The sequence below is a fragment of the Pseudopipra pipra genome, chromosome 1 (genome assembly GCF_036250125.1).
Source record: "Pseudopipra pipra isolate bDixPip1 chromosome 1, bDixPip1.hap1, whole genome shotgun sequence".
Lineage (NCBI taxonomy): Eukaryota > Metazoa > Chordata > Aves > Passeriformes > Pipridae > Pseudopipra > Pseudopipra pipra.
Window position 1 is genome coordinate 100,150,384 of NC_087549.1, and position 20,971 is coordinate 100,171,354.

The following is a 20,971-nucleotide window of genomic DNA, read 5'->3' on the forward strand; positions in this document are numbered from 1 at the left end:
TATGGAAAACACTGTCTATAAACTAATGTTTAGAAAAACAAGAGAGAAAACTGTTCCATGACTGTGAAGAAATTTATAAAGAGTAATGGCAATAGTACCAGCTACAACCATATGATTACTGATACAATGTTTTTTTCCTTTTTAAGCCCTCATCTCGCAATTCAATAAGTGCCACTCCTCTGAGTGGCAACTCGTCTAGAAGAGGAAGTGGAGATGCAAGCATTTTGGTGGATCCTGATGCCTCCCTCAGTGAATTACGGGTAAATTGCATTTTCAGATAATTTGGAGATAGTTTTAAATAGCAGGATTTTTTTTTTTTAATACAGAACTTCTGTAATAATAAAAAGTTATGAGGATATAATTTTCAATCATGAGGGATTTCTTTATCTTGGTAATTTTATTTGTTGTGTTCATAAGTCTTTATGGTGCTAACAGTTTAGCTTATATTAAGATAAAACTATGTTTATGTCAAATTTCAAACAGTTCTGTCCTATTTGTGATGTCTTGGATTCAGGGATATAAACAAAATCTTAATTTCCATGAAGTTGTTGTGAATTAATTATAATTTCTGGGAATTATTGCAGGCTTTGTCATTTGACAGAAGTGCATGTTAAACCTTTTAATGCTTTTTTGACTATTAATTATTTCCCCATACTTCTTATGCAATGGTTCATTCCTATGTCCTGCAGGATATCTATGATCTTAAGGACCAGATACACGATGTAGAAGGGAGATACATGCAGGGACTTAAAGAACTAAAGGTATCAGGGCTCCTCCCAGGCATGCATTCTGTATGGGTGTTTTTGGGTAGTGGAATTATCACTGGTTTTGCTAACACATAGTGGCTTTACTAACAAATTTTTTAATTTCCTTAAAGCATGTATCTAACTTTTAATGCATATATAGCATCAGCTTAAAATGTACATGAGGTGGTATATGTTCATTATTTGATTAATATTAAAAGAATATTAAACTTTAATGTTTATTTGTATATGGATATTTCCTGGTAAGATTATGAGAGGTTCAATTTGTATTTTTTAGAGTTTTCTTAGCAAATAAATAGTTGTTCTAAATAATGACTAGGTATTGAATGGAGAACAAAAAAATGGGAGATAGTTATGGCAAAGAACATAAGAATTAGTATTCCAAGTTTTGGAAAATACTATGTCTTATAAAGCAAAGCCAAAGTAATAATTTTGACAGATGTGCTGAAATCAATTTAGGCAGGCATATTGCTTGCAGGAGATTAATTTTGTTTTAATCTTTTGCCATTAAGAAATACTTTTTTTTTTATGTTTATGGTTTTGTGTTGCCATTATGCTTGTCTAAATAGTAGGTTGATTTTTTCAACATTAGGTTAACGAATGCTAAGGAAAGTTTCCTGTCTGACCATCCAGGTGCCACTCTGGCAATCACACTCCTATCACCTGAGACTTTCCCTGGTGGGACTGAAGCCCCTTCACAGCGGGTGGCTCCACTGACTCCCCTCACACACCACTGGCACTGTCAGACAGGGTTTCCTTACCAGCTCAGCCCCAGGTTTCCAATAGCAGAGTCCCAGATGTCTAGTTCCTTTAAGTAGTTTTATCATGGTGCAGCAACGCAAAACCAGCTCTAGCCGGGTGCCTCCGAGGAGGGACCCTAACCAAGCAATCCCTGGGCAGCTGTCGCAGTCTGTGCCTGTGCTGATGCCACAGGTGCCTGTGCCCTTTGTTGTGCTCGTTGCTGGGAGGTCCAGCTCTTTCCCTCATGCAGGACACAACCTGCAGCTTGCACTGCGGCCACACACCAAGCTACCTGCACTAAGTGTAGTCCCCCACATGAGGTTTATCTGTATTTTGACTCGTTCATATTAGTGTGTATGCTTTTCTTTTTTGAGTTTTCACACAGTTAACAGTGTAGCTAAATTAAAGTATGATTATTTTCACCTCCTCTGTGTTGAAGGAAACTGAATACAGCAAATTATGTGGCTTAAAAATCTCTTTCAGGATATTTGTTCTGTTCTCTTTCCCGTTATCTAATTGTGAATGGTTTCACATAAAAGTAAAGAGATCTTTCCATATTTTTTTATATCCGCATATAGACTAAATTTAATGGATGCTTCTTGTGCTAGAGCATATAACAGTATTTAGCAGCTTCCTTGAATTTCTTTGATTAAACAGTGTATTAGAGGGTGTTGTAAAGAGAAAATATGTAATTTGAGCTGTTCAGTGTAGCAAAAATTATTACCTCTCTAGAGGATAAGTAACTTTGAATCTGATAGCCATATGCTCAGATGAAGTATGTTTTATTTTAATTATATTGCCATATGAATGTTAAAAATACTTCAAAGCACAATAGATTACAAGATTATTAGACATAGCTATGATTGAATGTAATGTGAGATTGCTTCATATTTTCGGAGTGGATCTAACTCTCATGCTTTTGCATGTTTGCTAGCATCTCATGACTACTGTTCTGAATCATTGCTAATGCATTGTTATTTATTGTAATCTGTTACAGTTACCAAAGAGCACAATGTGCAATAAACAGTAAGATCTTCATCTAAACTTGGCTTTCAGAATTGAATTGCATTTTATGCTGTTGCTAATACTAAATAATGTGTTCCTAAGTTAATTTGCATTCCATAGAGATTCTTTCAGGAACCCTTCTTTTTAATTAGGAAGGTATTGCCTTTTCCTCAACTTGTGCTTTAGCAGTTTTGTCTTGAGTATTTTAGAAGAGGTACTATCGTACCTCCATTTACACTGCTTTTAAGGGGATTGTTTTCAGTGGTTGAGTAACAGGTATTTTTAATCACACTACCTTCTGATCTCTCTGGTTGCCCATCCGTCATGCTGCTAAAAGTGTGAGCTTTACCTACAAATATGCTGGATGTCAACAGAATAAACTCTATTGTGGGTAGTTCTGATTTAGTTAGGTCTTCAAATCTTTTCATGTCTCAGTTTCATTCAGTTTTGTTGGTCTTTTCTATATTTCTTTGCATCAACTAGAAAGGAATCCTTTTTCCTTCCTCAGAATTTTTCTTTTATGCTGTTAACAGTGCACTCTCTTGATGTCTGTTGCATTGAATGATCTTGTTCTAGCCAAGCAGGCTAATTTTTATAGTCTTTTGACTTTACTGATAGAATTGTGGGTGATATTTCTTCATAGCCTTAGGTTATATGCAGAGCCTTATCCATTTTCATTCTGGCCTCTTCCCACTGCTTCATCCTTAGAAGTCCCACTGCCTCCTTAAAGTGTTTCAGAAATTATTTAAAATCCATATTATTTTTCATCAAACTGGAAGACTTCTGAAATTATGTGGAATTCTTGAACCACGGGGAGCATGTGAAAAGAAGAAACAATTCCAAAGAAGTCTTTGCAGTGTTCCACTTTTTTTTAACCCATCGGAGACTCTTAGACATAGCTTAGTTTCTCTCTCAGAAGCACTTTTCACTTATTAGTCTCCAAATCAATTTATTCCTCTTCCATAACTGCAGATTCCACACCCTCTCCTCCCCCAAATTAATTTATTGATTACTGACATTTTAGTCCCATGTTTTAAGCCCCAACCTAATCTTCTCTTTAAGGCTGGAGTCCTGGAGCATGTGGCATACAGTAAGAGGCTGAGACAATGGCCTTTGACCTTTGGTTGGCAGTATACAGATGCATGCCAGTCATTTTCACTGTATCTTATAGGAGGCTGTAGAGAATACAGGGCAGACACCTTTCTAAGAGAAATATGCAACAGACAAAAGTTGCATTGTTAAGAGCAGAAATTCCAATTAGAGCTCAAGAAAAAGACTTTACACGAGGAAGGCAAACCCTGGCACAGGTCACCCAACAAGATTCTGTGGTCTAGATCCCTGAAGATACTTAAAATGAACTGGAGATGAGGTGTGAGCAGTGTGATCTTGGTTGGCCCTGTTTAGTTAGGAGATTGGACCAGATGGCATTCAGAGATCTTTGCCAACCTAAAATACTACGTGACCCCAATTACCACATTCACAGAAACAATCAAATCAGATTTTTTTTCCTAGTTGTATTTTTTTGTTAAATTTCATGTCTCCCCATAAAATTACTATAGCATTCATTATAATCCTAGTATTTTTCTCTTTTTCCTCTAAAGTGGATTATTCTTTAAAGTCTTTGGAAGGTTTACTGTCTCTAGCATTTTTTTTGCCAACCTTTACATAACTGGTCACACTTACAGCACCACAAAAAATGTTTTCTCTGGGTTTAATCTTAAGAATTACTTGAAATGCATTTACGTATATTATTTTCTTTTTTTCCTTTTATCCTGACTCATCTTTGCTGTTTGCTATTTATTGCTTCCCAGATGATAATCATAGAATCATAGAATCATAGAATCATAGAATAGACTGGGTTGGAAAAGACCTCCAAGATCATCAAGTCCAACCCCTGATCCAACTCCAATTACTATATCATGGCACTAAGGGCCACGTCCAATCTCTTTTTAAAAACCTCCAGGGATGGTGAATCCACCACCTCTCTGGGTAGGCTGTTCCAATGCCTGATAACCCTCTCTGTAAAGAATTTCTTCCTAACATCTAACCTAAACCTCCCCTGGCAGAGCTTGAGCCCATGTCCCCTTGTCCTATTGTTGGTTGCCTGGGAGAAGAGACCAACCCCCGCCTGGCTATAACCTCCCTTCAGGTAGTTGAAGAGAGTGATGAGGTCGCCTCTAAGCCTTCTCTTCTCCAGACTAAACAACCCCAGCTCCCTCAGCCTCTCCTCATAGGACTTGTGCTCAAGTCCCTTCACCAGCCTCGTTGCTCTTCTCTGGACCCACTCCAGCACCTCAATATCCTTCCTGAACTGAGGGGCCCAGAGCTGAACACAATACTCAAGGTGTGGCCTCACCAATGCAGAGTACAGGGGAAGGATCACTTCCCTGGTCCTGCTGGCCACACTGTTCCTGATGCAGGCCAGGATGCCATTGGCCTTCTTGGCCACCTGGGCACACTGCTGGCTCATGTTCAACCTCCTGTCGATCAGCACCCCCAGGTCCCTTTCTGCCTGGCTGCTCTCTTGTATTTTTCACAACTTCAGCTGTTTTGTCTCTTCTGATCTGTGGTCTGTCTAGATATATCTTAAGTTACTGTTTCTGGGGTTTCTGAAAAACTGTATTTCTCCAGCAGAAAATTCTGGAATTCAGTGAATGAAATAGAAAGGTATAAAATACCTGTGATTATGATAAAACTATAAAAGGTAAAATACATACTTACAGGACAGCTTTGTCAAATTGGAGATTTACAACATGGAATAGGGTTTGGGGATAGGGGTTTTTTTGCACTTCTTAAGCAGAATATTGAACCGTGACTTGGTATTTCTAAAAGAAGACATGAATATAATTCTGCAACAAAAATGTTTGCATAACTTTACTGTATAAGAGATAGCACTCTTCAGTGTTTACTTAAGAAACTTAGGTTGTTACCACCTTCTCCCTTAATATCTTAGTCCTAGTGCTCTGTTTTCTGGAAAACCCAAGCTTCATGCCCTTCCTGTGCTAGTATTTCTGGATCCCTTTCCCCACCCACAACGTGGGGGAGCCCAGTTCTAGTTCCATCTCCATCTGAAGAACCATTCCGACATCTTGAGGGATGGGGAAAGGGAACTCCAGGGATTTCTTCAGGGGTTTCAGGTCCTGAGCCTGGAGGGGAGAGGTGCCCTCCCCTCCCCCCACCCACGTGGTCCCATGGTTGGTACAGAGACAGCACACCGGGCGTGGAGAGGAGGCAAGAGAGCGTTTATTGCTGGGGATGTTACATTTATAGGGTTTAGGAGGATTCACAAAGTAACCAATTAGAAGTCTCAAGGGGCTTACAGGAACACCCAATCACAGGAAGGGGTTAACAAGGTCCAATGAAACACCTTAGGACATCTTCCCAGGACATTCCTGCATGGGAGATAACAGTTGTCGTGGGGGGTGTTGGGAAGAAGAAAGCATGAGTTAGCAAAGAGACTACAAAAAGCCATTTTGAAGCATGTTTAAACAAGTTTCTCATCAGTATTTCTACTGTCATAATACAAATAATTAAAAATGGAGATTGTGCTACTTATACCTTCAAGGAAAAGATTACATAAAATAATAGGAGATTTGTAGTAGGTCACAGATGTACTTCGTAAAGTGATTGGCTCGGTGGTTCTTTTTCAATTCTAAAATTAGGACTCTGTGAAAATCAATTTTATATTTTTAAAATCATACAATCGTAGACCATGAAGAGGTTGGAATAGACCTAGAAGATCATCTAGTCTCAACCCCCGTATAATGCTTATTGAAATAATTGCATGTTTTAAAGTGCCTGGAGTGATATTTGTTCTAAGTAGTTAAATGGTTGACATTTGTTACAGTACTGAAAAAAAAAAAAAGTAGGATAATTAAAAATAGGAAAAAATGTTAAATGGGAGAGAATTGTGTAAGAGGGTATACAGCAAGACATATGTGCACCTTCAGGTAGAGAATCAACCACGTGAATCTTTACATGCCTTTTATTTTTTTAATCTTAGTAAGAAATATAAAGACAAAATATCTGCTTAAACAGAGAATCCTTATTACTGAAATAATGTGACTATCTTAAAACTTTGAGTCTAAGGTAATAGAGCACTACTTAAATAATGAGCATTAAGTTAAAGCTACTCTTGGAAATATTTTTGTGATCTCTTGTAGTGATTTAATAGTCTAAGTTCTCTCTGTCAGTTTTTTTGCCTCATTCTGAAGTGTTTTCTCCTGCATGCCTTGAAAATATTATAAAGCTGTCATACTACTACTGTATCCCTGTGAGTTAAGTTGTGAAGGTTGCAGAATAGAAAATGCCAGTGAATATTATCTTATATTTTTCATCCTTTTGTAATGATAACTTTTCATTGCTATGTATGACCTAACTTGAATAATGGAAATTGAACTGTGACTTGATATATCTAAAGGGAATATTTTAACATTAGAACTGTATCAAAAAGTTAGACTAATGTAAACCTTTCTGCTATCTATAGGATTCGCTAGCTGAAGTAGAAGAGAAGTACAAGAAAGCTATGGTTTCCAATGCTCAACTAGACAATGAGAAAAACAACTTGGTTTACCAAGTGGATACTTTAAAGGACGTTATTGAGGAGAAAGAAGAACAGATAGCAGAGTTCTATAGGGAGAATGAAGAGAAATCAAAGGTATTTTTTTTTCTAATTATAAATTATAGAATTCTGGACTCCTTAGTAAGAACAGTTGAAAACTTTCAAATCAGCTTTTCTTGTTAATATCGCGCTTAAGCCTTTATAGCATCTTTTCTCTCTCTTCTACATTTAATGAAATAAAATCTTCCATGTCATATCTGGAGAACTTACCTGAAACACTGATTCAGTGATATTTTTTTAACACCTAGGTAGGTAGAATTTCTCTTGTTGCATATTTCTTACTTAACTCAAAAGAAGTATAAATAATTTATTTATTTAATATAGGAATTGGAAAGACAGAAACACACCTGCAATGTTCTGCAGCATAAGCTGGATGAACTAAAAGAGGGCCTTCGACAGAGAGATGAATTGATAGAGGTATGTTCATATGAGATAGTGTATGATAGAACTTATGCAAATAAATATGGTGTAAGCTTTGAATGTGAACAGCCGTCATATACAAAACAGGATTGAATATTATCTTGCATTTTTAAGAAAGAATTTATCTTGTTTTAGTGGGTAGAATTTAAGCTACTAATCTCCCTAAATTTATAAAGTTGAAGATGTCTCTGCAAGGTTTTCAAATATGTTACATCTTGTAACATGCTTAATTCTTGTTAGAGTTGTGGTTCTCTCATGAATGTTCCTAGTATCTTTCTTTGTTCTGAGGACAGAACTAGTGTTTGTATGGCCAAAATCTTTTTCCATATCTAGAAGTTCTGATGCGTGAATAATACCAAATGTTATTCTTTGCCTTTCCCAAAAGTTTCCATTTCAGTTATTTCAGATTTTTGTGAACATCAGCCACTGCAGTTTGCAGTATTGACTGCTTGTTTGCTTACTAGGGAAGCATAAATATAGCAACACTGGTCAGCATGTTATTGGGTCATAACCATGTTGCTGGGTGTGCGGTATGTTCTTTTCCCCTCTCACCCTGTTCTTTTTCCCTTTTGCCCTTCTGGGAACAAATCCCTAAAATCCCAGACTTATTATCAGTCTTTCATTCTAAAATGGTCCACAAAAACATATATGTATAGTCATACATGTATATACATATATATGTATAGTCAACAGTTTGTGGGTGTCCATTTCCCAATGATTTTGAGTTAAAACATTGAAAGTTGTAGTTCAATTAGTACATCATTTTCCCACTGCCCTTTGATTTTAATAAAAATTGATGGTTTTTAAGTGTATGGGCCAAAGTTTCCACTATCTGATTTTCAAAAGCTATGTAATATTTCACTGATCCTTTATTTCCTCACTATGTTCTTGTGCTCTCTGGAGTACAGTAACTCCAAAAGACTTCTGAAACGTCCCAGTTCTGTTTTGAAAGTAATATGCATCATGAGCTGGAGCTGATATGATTTACTAGCAGAAGAAAAGGAATAAGATTAGCCTAAGTTATCAGCATTTTGAGTCACATAAATGCTGACAAGCTAAAAAACCATAGAAAATTCGGGTTGTAGCTTTGTTACCTGCTCTATCTTTGACTTCACTGAGAACTAAAAATTAACTTTATATGATCTTGTTTGGGTTTTTGTTATGTTTTGGTGGGTTTTATGTATACTAATCAAGAATATGCAGTAGGTTTACCTGGAATGTTTGCTTTGATAGAATGTAGCATGTGTTGAATATTCACAAATGCATTCAGTCTCTTCAAAGATTTGACCCATATTTACCACTTATTTGAGCAATTTCTCCATCTATCAACACTAACAGAAAATCTAGCTGAAGCCGTGTAGCTTTTTGCAGAAAGACATTGCCTTCCATTCCCAGATGTAAAATCAAGTTCACTTGTTAAGAGGGAAAACAATGGTCTCTAGCCCTAAAAATTCTTATGATATCACACCTAAGAATTCTAGTTACGTTTGCAGGACAAGCAGCAAAATACAGTGATAGTCAGCTAAAAAAAATTGGACCACGCTCGATATGTATTCATATAGTATCAGAAAGCAGTATAAGCAGCTGTCTTTTGCTACCTGGATGCTTGATTCAAACTCTCTATACTTTCAAGAAGATTTTTTTATTTTGTAAAACATTAATAAAACCACTTGTTAATATTAGTTTTCACTTCCGAAGGGGACTTGAAGATATCTAGAAATTACAACCAGGGTAATTGTATTTCTATAGAAAGGATGTTATCCCCAGACTGCAGTGGGAACAATTACTAAAGAAAAGTAGCTCTAGCTGCAATAGATTCTCCCATCAACATTGATTGAATAAAATTAATTACCATTCTCTTGCATGAATTCATAAGAAATATATTACATTAAGCTGCATGCTGTTTCTGTAACTTCATGCCCATAAACTCTTTGGTTGACTTTTATTACTTAATTTCCTTTATCTATTTGAATGTTTGGTTTTTTCCCATTTCCTTACTTCTCTTTCCTCTTTTGTTCTTCCCTCATCCTATTTACTGCAGGAGAACCAACGTATGCAGGAGAATATAGACTCCATAACCAAAGAGGTGTTTGATCTCCAGGAGACAATTAATTGGAAAGATAAAAAAATAGGGGTATGAATCAAATATGGGAGGAAAGGTATTTTTTTTAATTTAGAAGTAGATGGATGCCCCCTGCACCCCAAGGAATGCTGTGCACTCCAAAGAAATGAAGGCCACTCTCAATTTAAATGTATAAAATGTTTTGCAGGCTTTCTCATCTTTAGAAAATTGGCTATACTTCATCTTTACTTGCATGATGATGAATAATGGTAATTAAATCTATAAGATAAACTATTGCACGTACAATTTTATAATTTTTTACAAAATATTTAATGGCGTGCCTAGTGCTAAAAAATACGATCTTGAATTGACTTCTATAGCCAACTTGCGCATTCCTGTATTGCTCTTCTGATCCTTCCAGAACTGTTAGGCTTGGATGCAACACTGAATCAAGCCAGTTTTGTGATACCATACACAAAATGCCAGAGGTACCAACTATTTGAATTAAGAGTTGGAATCTAAACAATGGTTGTGCAGGAGCTTTTGAGGATCATCTGTAGGGTTTCTGTATAGGAAGGAAGGTGGTACAGGAAGAACTGTGCTGATACTCACTGTGCAGCTAATGTAGGTCAGGCAGGGTTTGTCAGCTTTGCTTCTGGGCAGCACAGAAGTCACAGAAGTGTCTGAGTCAGTCTGATCCTTGGTGATAACTACATGGCTCTGAACTCGTGGCTTCTCTGGGCCACAAGTAGATTGCCTGGAGGCGATAGGGAGTTAATTGGAAAGCCTCTAAAAAGAAATTGTCTGCATCTTAGCAACTCCAGGGTCATTTCTCTCTAACTGAATTTTACACCAGATTTCAATATATGCAGATTTTTTTGAAAATTGTTTTATTTGCTGGAGTTCAAGTCCTTTGGAAAAGTTATCTTTTAACTCATGGTGCCCAGTTAACAAGCACCCTGCTACACTGTCTTATATTTATTTCATATTTCAGTCTTTCAATCCATATTGCGATATTCTTTTCCATCATTAAAAAATTTCAACATTCTTAAGTTTTTCTGGACATTCTTCTGAAAGCTTTTTTATCTTTACCATATTTTTCCCATACTTACTTTTCACATTTGTATACCGGACTGTCTCAATTTATACAATATTTTTGTGCTCTTTCAAATACATTGCCAGAATTAGTAGAGAGCATATGTAATGTTCAAAATATAGTTACCAGCTACTTTTTTTTTTAACTATCTCAGGATTGAAATCTCTAAGTTATGCAAATGTAAAAACATTGCTCTTCTCTTTCCCACATCTGTAAACCTTGACATACTTTTCATAGCTCAGTTTTTGAGTCTTTCTCCCTACAATGGAGCAGTTGTGCTAATTTTTTACTCTATTCCAGCTTCAGAGATCTCTGAGAAGCTTCACAATGTAGTTTATAACTAGAATTGTAATGTAGTTTTACAATGTACGCAAAACTTTTGCTGTCTCAGAGAAAGAAAGGGAGGCAAACAGAACAAAGATAGCATGAGTTGCTTTTACACCTACCTTCTTATGTTGTCCTGTTTCTACAGTGTTTGAAATTTGCAGTTGTATTTGATCTTAAATTAGATCAGTTTGAGGACACTGGACTATAGCTTCAGATTATTTTCCTGAAATATACAGCTATTTTACTGTTTGGTGGCTCCAAATTGTACAAGTATTTCCAATTTGAAATTAGTAATGGCAACTCTTGAGTTTGGTATAGATTTCATGGAGATTTTTGGAAAATTCAGAAAATAAGACCCCAGACAAATCTGCTTTCTGCCACATGATTTTACTCATACTGGTATGTTAAAACATGCCCACAGAGCTTAGTTGTTCTGATTTTTATCCCCTGCCCAATAGAGGAATGGCAAAAGTAGATTTCTTACAAAATCCATGTCATATTACATTAACCCTTGAGCATACAAACACTAGGATTTTTACTAAAGTTTTCCAACATTGAATAATGATTATTAAGTTCTCCATATGGTAGAGATGTATAGCGATGTCAGTTTCACTTCCTTCCCCATCAGAATTTTCCAATTTCCAACACCTGTGCATTAGGGGGTGAGACTTGAAACATTTTTTTGGGAAGGTCAGCATCATCACAGGACACTGTCAAGGACACAGGATCTGTGTCTGTAATGTGATTCTGGGCCTCTGTGTCCATTCTCTCAAGCGGGTGAGCTTACTTTCCCCTCTGTCTATGCCACTATTTCTTGAAAATGACAAAGATGTATGTATCTTTTAAGTGGAACTCAAAATTATGTCATGATTAAGGTTCTTCATACTATTTGTGATGTAGTTAGAGATATAGAGTGTATTAGGAAATAATAGGACATCTTACGAATTCTTAAACTAAGATGTGACAGCTAATGTTTTCACACATGTTGAATTATCTGTATTTTAAATGTTAAATTTACATGATAATAAACCAAGTGCATCAGCACTTTTTTAAAACTTTCTGTTGAAATTGAGTAATGCATTGAAAAATTGCTCTAGTATACAGATTCTAGATGATTATTAGAATTCAGCATACTGCAGTTATGTATTACAGTACAAAAGTATACACCTTCATTTCTTTCTTGGTATCAGTCCATTCCTAAACATTCATGCATAACATAAGGTTTAGTGGGATAATTTTCTTGGCAAACTGTGTGTATGCTTTTGCAGTTGCTGTATGGTAAGGATTATTTGTAATGCAGGTAGTATTGAATTTGAATAGAACACTGCAATGTTGCCCAGTCAAGCGAAAGTGTCCGATTAACTGCCAGGTAACACAGCTGCAGCATAGGTAGGCAAACCTACCTACATCCATACTGCACTTTTAACTACCATACTTTTTTGTGCTAAAATAGCGATACTAGAGTTTGCTGCCATTTTTTCTCTAAAACCAAGTGCTTTGGTTTTAGTAAAGAGTGGGTTTAACCCTTGAGCAACTAGTAAATAGGCTAGTATTTGTACGTGGATACATCCAAAGTCTTTTATGATGTACGGTGTCTACTTCTGGACCCTATAAAAGGTAAAGAAATTAGTTCAATAGATGGAATGTTTTAGGATCTTTTTCACTTGAGTGTCAGAAATTTTTATTTCTGGCCACAGAGTGCCTGTATCAAGAAGAATTACTTACTTTTTTGGTATTCAATTTAGTTTATAAAAATTTAGCAAAAGTAGATTTCACTAGATAAAAATCTCTTATAGAATGTGTTAAGACTTGCCTGAAAAAAAAAAAAAAGAAGACAAATGCAGCATGAAGCTAAATATGCTAAATAAGCAGTTTTCAGAGATATATGTTAATATATATTTTAAAAGCCATTTTAATTTCTTTACTTTTATGGAGCTCTTTGTATTTACTTGTAGAAAATCTCTCTACTATCTGTCATATGCTTTTTCTCTGTGCCATTCTTTTTCTTGCTATCTGCCTGAGCCCAGGCCCTAGAAAGACAGAAAGATTACTTTGACTGCATTAAGAATGAGCGAGATGAGCTCAGAGAGGAGTTGGCTGACCTGAAGGAAACAATGAAGAGAGGAGAGGTATGTTGGTAGTAGTTACTTTACATTAACAAATCCAAGAATAGAGCGTGAAATCAAGGTCAGTGAAAAAGAGGAAGAATGGTTACTATTCTTGTGGAGTCTGAAAACCTGACCTTAGGGTAGACTAAGTGGTTAATTTCATTGTAGCTGTTTCAATTAACTTTAAAAGCTCTTAAAAAACTTTTCTGTTGATTTATATTTTATCATTTTTCTTGCATGAGTAGGTTTTTTTCTTTCTTTCGTGTTTTCAGAAACATGGATTAGTTATAATTCCAGATGGCACACCAAATGGTGATGTAAACCACGAATCGGTGGTTGGTGCAATAACAGTTGTATCACAAGAAGCTGCTCAAGTCCTGGAATCTGCAGGAGAAGGACCACTAGGTAAAAATATCCTGACATACTTTATGGAGTGTTAGAGGTCTTTGTTTCCCTTCTGTTCACTCTGTGTGTGATTTACAGCTGCAGAAAGATACCTGTGATGCTTCTGTAATACATACTTACACAACTTTGAAGATTGATTTATTTTAGTTTTTTGCTTACACTGAGTAAAAAAATAGATGTTATATTTTGAGAAAGAAAAAATAATAGGCGCTTGTATGTTTGAAATGGATTAGTTCTCTTGGTCCAGTTTCTGGTTTACTACTCTCAGAAAACATCTTGCCTAAAAGTGTAGTCTTTTGCGTTAGTATATTTTCCATTGTGTTTCATGAAAATAATTCTTCAGAACTGTGTATAATCAATGAAAGAACAGCAAGTGCAGTCTTCCATCACATTCATTAGAAAAAGAAGTTTTAAAAACATTCAAAAAATGACAGGGACATCAGAAAGGTACATATTGGGGGGGGAGGTAATTACTTTAACTTGCTTTTATCCTTAGGTTGAACAAGTTGCTGTATACATAGTCAATCCACTGTAATACTCTGTTAACATGTGAAGGAACATCTCTATATACTTCAAATATATTTGTGCATAATAGATAATAGTTACATATTTTTGTATTGACAGAAATTAGACTTGATACATATTTCTGCTCTGGCTCCTCATAGGGAAATACAAATGTCGTTATGCTTTGTTTCTGTCAAAGTTATAATTTCTAAGGGAGCTGCTCTAATCTTAGCATGGTGTTGCTTGACAGACTGTTTTGTAGCCATTACTGATCTTCTAATTAGAGATATTCCCTCATTCCTGTGGGTCCTTTCCCACAGGAATGTAATTTTTTCATGGTTTGATAACACTTTTTACAAACTTTCTAAACATATGGGGAAGCTTAGTGGCTTCTCTGAAGAGACAGCAACCTCTGAATGAGACAGGAAAAAGAGTATAAAATCAGAAGAAACTGTTGTTGGAAATGGCTGTTCTAGGTATCAGGACAATATATTTTAGTATTATTTTTAGTATTAAAAAATATCCTCAGTTTTTAATTTACTTTGAAGATTTACTAAACCCAGAGGTCTTGCTTTTAGAATTGTTATACTAATACACAGTGTGAATGAAATATTTTTCCGCTTTTACTAACTGAAGGTTAGTGTGTTATTAGTGAGATATCAAAGTTTTATGGTCCCAGGGCTATTAGCTTTGAAGAGCATTTTATTTGAAATAGAACAAAAAGTTATGAAAAACATGTTCTTATTCTCAGGTTTTTCTGATTTTTAATCGGGTTCTTTGGTTTTTAGATATCAGGCTACGAAAACTAGCTGGAGAAAAGGAGGAATTATTGTCCCAGGTAAAATAAGCTATTCATTTCAAAAATAGACTTTTGTGTATCCTTTTGCAGACTAATAATGAATTAGTAATAAACACATATTAAGCACCAGAAGTGCTTAATCAAATACGTAGGCACTAAAGCAAAATAAAATACTCAACTTCTTACCTCATTGGCTACCAGGAATTAGCAACTCCTCTCATTAGTGTCCTTATCCATATGACTTTGATCGCGGTTGTTAAAGAAACCTCATTTCAGTAACTGTTAGCTGAAATCTAACTTGCTGCTGACTCTACTATTAGTGCATGTGCTTAAAGCTCTTTTGTCTTATGTGGAAATACTAAAGTCAGTAAAATTACATTGTCGTAAGCTCAAGTGGCACTTTCTTCAAAATTGCTAAGTGATACTATTTCAATGATCATTTTAGTTACTCAAATAGAAAATTCGGATTATCAAAGTAGTTGTACTTTAATACAGTACAGTATAGAGAAGAGAGGGCTCAAGAAAATATGTTGCCATTGAGCAATTGTTAAGAATACCATAGTGTTGGTGCTTCTAGTTGAAGACATTGCAAATTTAAACTGGTGTTGTGAACATTTAGTTTTGCAATTAATGTACCTTAATTATAGTATAGATGCTTGGTTTGGAATGTCAATAAATTATAGTATTAAATATAAGTACATAAATATGTATGTGTATATTTTTCACTATATAATAGTAAAAATCACTGATCATGTATTTGATTTGTATCATGAATGAGAGTTTTGCAAGTATAACTTCCATACTACTAAATCTGTAGGGCAATATTTTTATGAGAGTGTCAAAAAGGTAGTTCCCACTTCTTTAATAAACTCGGTACAGAGTGGACATAGCTGAGAAATCTGTGTTCCCTGACTAGTGGAAAAATCACAAGACAGCTGCTGTAGCATGAAATGGAACTGTTTAAAACTAATGTGTGCTATAGACTTGCCTAGGACCATTGTTTCCGGGTGGAGTATGAGAGAGGATCTCCAAAAAAAGCGGTGGATTATTGTCTCTGTAAACTCACCAAGATATCGTTCAAGATTTTCATGCATATTTAGAATGGAAAAGATATGCAGTAGAAGAAATCCATAAACAGAGTTTAACGCCATCTACTCCTCTGAAAAGTGAGCCCTGTTAGTTACTGGATGCTCCTGCACTGTGCAGACATCCTGGCAGCACTGATCAAACTGTTGGGTTTGGGTTGTGCATTGATATGCAGAGGGTAATTCCCCAGTGATGGGGATGGAGGGCTGCAGCCACAGGCCTCAGGGACTGGTTTCCCTTCCTCTTCTGCATGGCTCTGCCACTTTTGCTTACAGTACCTTCTCAGCCAGTGGCATCTCAGGACTGCTTTACCTTTTTACCATTGAACATTTAGATACACAACTACTGAACTTCAGGAAGTCTCCTTTTCACATAAGAACACTTCCTTTTCCAGGTTAGAAAACTGAAGATGCAGTTAGAAGAAGAACGACAGAAGTATTCTAAAAGTGATGGCATGAATCCAGATATCATAGGCTTAGAGAATGGTTCTGACTTGCAGCTAATTGAATTGCAAAGTAGGTATATGGTTACTGTTCAAAGTTATTTTTCCTGCAGAGAGGAAACAGACCTTTCCACTCCTTTTGTTGTGCAGTAGTAGTATTGTGAATTAATATATTGTTGAGCAGATAGGTTTTTGTTGGTATATGTCCTTGCATGGAATTTCTCACTGCAGAATAGCTTAAAAATCTGCCTCTTTCAGTGTTGAATAACTACATTCTAGGAAGTTATTTTTCAGTTGATAACTTTACCTAGAGTGGGTGCCACTACTTGAATAATTTCAATTTTTAGACAATAGAATTTCACCTGAGATTTTTAAAATGAATTCTACCTAATTTATTTGTTGAATCTTTGATACAGAAACTTAATATAGGAGACTATTGTCTTGAAGCAACACATGAAAATTTATTTAACACGATACTCAGTTTTGCTTCATAGAAGCACTAAGCTACTTTCCGTTTCAAGCAAACTGTCTCTTCAGCTGAAAACTTTACTTGTTTGACAGATTGTCGTTTAATATGTTTGTGTCAATGAACATGAACAAAGTACTGGCAATGTCAGGGCTCAGATGTAACACCAGAATAATTTGTAAAGAGCCATAGAGTTTGTCTCTAAGGTTCACGCCTTGTGCTCCTTATGATTAGAATATTATTACAGATGTCTAAGGTAAATGCTGTTGGTATTATGTCTATTGTGGTCTGATCCGTTTTGCAGTGTGTGTTGGTTATTGTGTTCTCTTTTTTAAGGAATGAGTTTGCTGTGTGTTCTAAAAGGTGTGTATCTCATCAATACATTTGAAATTTAGTGCACACTCTTACAGAAACAGTTGTGTTCTGTAACAGGAAAATTATTTCTTTTCCATACTCTCAGATTTCTGAAAGAACATTTACCTCTTTGCAATCCTGTATTCCAGGCTACTCAATAAAATGGTCTTATTAATGAATTTTAATTAAAAGGGAATCTACTAGTTTAGAGAGTTGCTTTGACTGTCATATTCATGTCAATTTTTGTCTAGGAGATGCCAACAGACAAATTAGTGAATACAAATTTAAGCTTTCAAAAGCTGAACAAGATATAACTACTTTGGAACAAAATGTAAGTGTGTCTTTCTTCATGTTTGTTATTGTTACACTTAATCTGCACACTTTGACAATACTTTTTTCAACAAAAACTATGAAAACATATTTCATAATTTGATTTGTTGTTTGATCTTTAGTTTGCACAGAAGGGCACTAGATTTTTTTATAGTTCCCGCAATTCAATACTTGTGCATACAGAGATGCTGAACTGTAATATCATGTTATTGACTTAAAATTATGAAGTGTGAGAGACACATGTATGAAAAGAACCTCTTGAATTTCAGAGAGTAAATTATATACCTTACACAGTATTTACAACTTTCTTTCAAGTAATTAAGTTACATAAATTGATTTTTTTGAACTGGTAGCTTCAGTTCCTCTGTATGTTCTGCCATACTTATGTATTTTAGGAAATTGACTCCAGATCATTACGAAAAATCACATAATTTGAATCACAGATGCATAGCTTTTCCCTTTTGCACAGATTCAGGCTACTACCCTGTCATGTGGATTTGGGGGTAGCAGGGAGCTGTAAATAGAACAATTCAATGAGTGGGTTTTAACACCTCCAGATTGCAATCACTATTTGTCTCGAGCTCCCTCCTTACTACTGAACTTTGTGCTTGGGCTCAAGACTTTTTTTATCGTGTCCTGATAATAGTTCACAGTCTCCTTTCTACTTTGCACCTCCTTATATGGTTTCTGGCTTTCAACTTTTCAGCTTTTGTTTTTAATCCACGTGTTTCCCAATTCTTTATTTTTCTTGTTCCAACTCTTCTTAGTTTTTTAGCCTTCTGTGTCTTCTCAGCTGTGTCCTGACAGGAACAGTTGGTGGCAGGCGCGTTCCAGGTGAAATGCCTGAGTAGTCATTCCTGTCTTGTTTGTGTTTGCAGATTGGACGACTCGAGGGGCAGGTTGCAAGGTATAAAAATGCAGCAGAAAATGCAGAAAAAGTAGAAGACGAACTCAAAGCTGAAAAGAGGAAGCTTCAGCGAGAGGTAACTGACTTGATTTCCTTTTCAGCTGTATGCTCCTTTCAGTCTCGAACTGCTCTGTCTTTTGCCTCCAAGCTTTGTTTTTTTGTAATCTTTGGTTGCAGCTTTTAAGTGTTTTTTGAGATGACCTTCAAGTCTCTGTGTTGGATTCATAAGACAACTGTAGCACGTAAAAATAATACTAGCTACAATTCAATGCTGTTCTTTCTTGAAAGGAAGGATCTAAGTTGTATTTTTTTCTAAATCTGATAACTTGTAATATTTTAAAGTAATCCTTCTACAGAAACTACTGGGGAAATGGAAGGTCCCTATGTCAAGTGACAGCCTGTTAATTATCCAGCATGCACCTCACAGGATACTAGAAAGAAGCTGTATTTAACTGAGCTGTTGATCATGCTTGCTTAAGAGCTGCTGCATGACCAGTGTGATGCATGCTACCTATGGGAATACATACCTGTATGCAAGTAATAATGGTAAAGAGGACTTTACCTTGTTCTAGGTAAATTACTTTCGTTTAATGGGAAGTTGCAGGCACCTAGTTCTTCTGGAATGAATACATGTTTTATGTTTCAGTTGCTTCACAATTATTTTTAACAGTTTAATTCTGGTTCATCTGCCTGCAATAACAAAACCGTTATGTCTTAACTTCTGTGGCACTCTTATGAAGTGTATAATGCTCATATTCCTGACTAATTTCCTCTTGCAAAGCTTGAGAACAGCGGAAAGTCCAAATAAACTAAAGTGATCATAATTTTTGTTTTCATTTTATAGTTAAGAACAGCACTGGATAAGATAGAAGAGATGGAGATGACCAATAGCCATTTAATGAAAAGGCTGGAGAAGATGAAGGCAAATAGGACTGCGCTTTTATCTCAACAGTGAAGTTGGAAATTGAAAATACAATGCACTGCGCCTTGAAAACTAGCCCCTAGGTTGTTTATAAATACAGACTTTCATTGGCACAAACTATTTAAACACTGAGCTGTTCACTGATGGTTTAGTTTCATAATTAAATTACATACTTTTTGTAACTTATGAGAGAAAGAAAGGTAGTTTGAATTCCTATGTGAATTACAGCAATTTTTCAGTAGCATTTGATTCTAGAGTCAAAGATGGAGCACAATGCTGTATGTTTGACTTAGCGATAGAAAATATTTTTACAACTGTGGAATCAAGTTTACTCACGATCTCCCTTGGCTGCTTTAATGATGCTTGATGCTCAGAGACAGCTGCATGAATTCAAGAAGACACTGTATTACTGTACTACAAAACTAACATGTATTTGCTTAAGACATCACACAGCACAAGTGCCTTTTATCCGGTGCAATTTAGACTTCATTGTTGAAATAGCCTTTGAAAACAGATAGCATTTTATTTTAAGATACATTTGGGGTATTCACTAAACTTTATACATTTTGAAAATACATTTTTGTAAAATATTTAAATTTGTAAGAAAAAAATAGGGACTGTATATAAAAATCTGCTTTTTTTGCATGGGCACATCTGAGTTCTAGGTAATTTTGTCAAATAATAGCCCCTAATACTCTTAGTATTAAGAGCGCAGATTTAAAAGCTTATGTTGTACACCATCAAATTATATGTCATCTGCTTAAGTGTGAATTGAAATTTTATGGTGGGAGGAAGGGGGTGGGAAATGTGGCTAAGGAATTTATTAAATGGACACTTTACTGACCAAAACCAGATGTTCTGTGTTTTCTTTTAAATACCCAGATACTAATAGGACAGAGCAAAATCTTTGTAGAATAGTAAAATCTGATATCCATTTTCTTAAGAAATGTCTTTTTTACTTTGAAGTAGTGAGTTTGAATTTATTTTTTATTTCTTAACCTAGTCTGCTACTGCTTGACAGTACTGCCGTGGAAGAGAGGGACAGTACAAGGAAGGAGGTGCTTTCTGGAATGATGTGGGTTTTGTCTGTAACCTACTCCCTATGGACAGCGAATACTATTTAGAACTTCCATGGTTCAAGCTGGCACATCACATGTAGGAAATCGGTAGCACCTGCAATGGCAATTCTGAAGTGTTTGGAGTGGCACTGTCCCTATGTTGAACTTTTCTTGAGGTTAGCAGTCCAGCATTTGGTCTGAGAGGAGTCATTCTTTCAGACTTGTATCAGGTGCTTTCCTGTAGTAAATTGTTACCCTTTGGGAGTATTTCTCAAAGCAAGGCGGGTTTTGGGACCTTTGCAATCCAGAGGGTTAGTACCTCTGCTTGACCAGAGCTGCTTTTCAAAGAACATCGTGACAGTGCAAAACTGAAGCTTTCTGGAAAATAACATTCCTTCCCTCTTGAGACACCTCCTTGTAAGCAGCAGATCTACTTAGCCCTGCATATTAAATAGGAGACAGTTTGGTGATCACATAGATCATTGCTGTTAACTCTGCTTTTTTTTGTGTACTTACTGAGTAGAAACTCTCAGTGTCTGGATTAGTCATTCTTA

The 20,971-nt window shown here is 35.9% G+C and overlaps 1 protein-coding gene across 18 annotated transcripts in view; it reads left to right on the forward strand.

The window, feature by feature from the left end:
* Positions 1-20,208, forward strand: part of LRRFIP2 (LRR binding FLII interacting protein 2) — a 62,997-nt gene extending 42,789 nt beyond the window's left edge. For 6 of the 18 annotated variants that reach the window (XM_064667755.1, XM_064667790.1, XM_064667745.1 and 3 more), the window contains 12 exons: positions 147-260; positions 690-761; positions 6,997-7,167; positions 7,456-7,548; positions 9,593-9,685; positions 13,064-13,165; positions 13,417-13,549; positions 14,842-14,891; positions 16,333-16,453; positions 17,452-17,531; positions 18,409-18,513; positions 19,282-20,208. In XM_064667755.1, coding sequence (XP_064523825.1) covers positions 147-260; positions 690-761; positions 6,997-7,167; positions 7,456-7,548; positions 9,593-9,685; positions 13,064-13,165; positions 13,417-13,549; positions 14,842-14,891; positions 16,333-16,453; positions 17,452-17,531; positions 18,409-18,513; positions 19,282-19,392 — 1,245 coding nt within the window. In that variant the 3' untranslated portion in view covers positions 19,393-20,208. The remainder of the gene's footprint in view (positions 1-146; positions 261-689; positions 762-6,996; positions 7,168-7,455; positions 7,549-9,592; positions 9,686-13,063; positions 13,166-13,416; positions 13,550-14,841; positions 14,892-16,332; positions 16,454-17,451; positions 17,532-18,408; positions 18,514-19,281) is intronic. The other 12 variants (XM_064667774.1, XM_064667868.1, XM_064667764.1 and 9 more) reach the window with 7 other exon arrangements.
* The last annotated feature ends 763 nt before the right edge of the window (positions 20,209-20,971 follow it).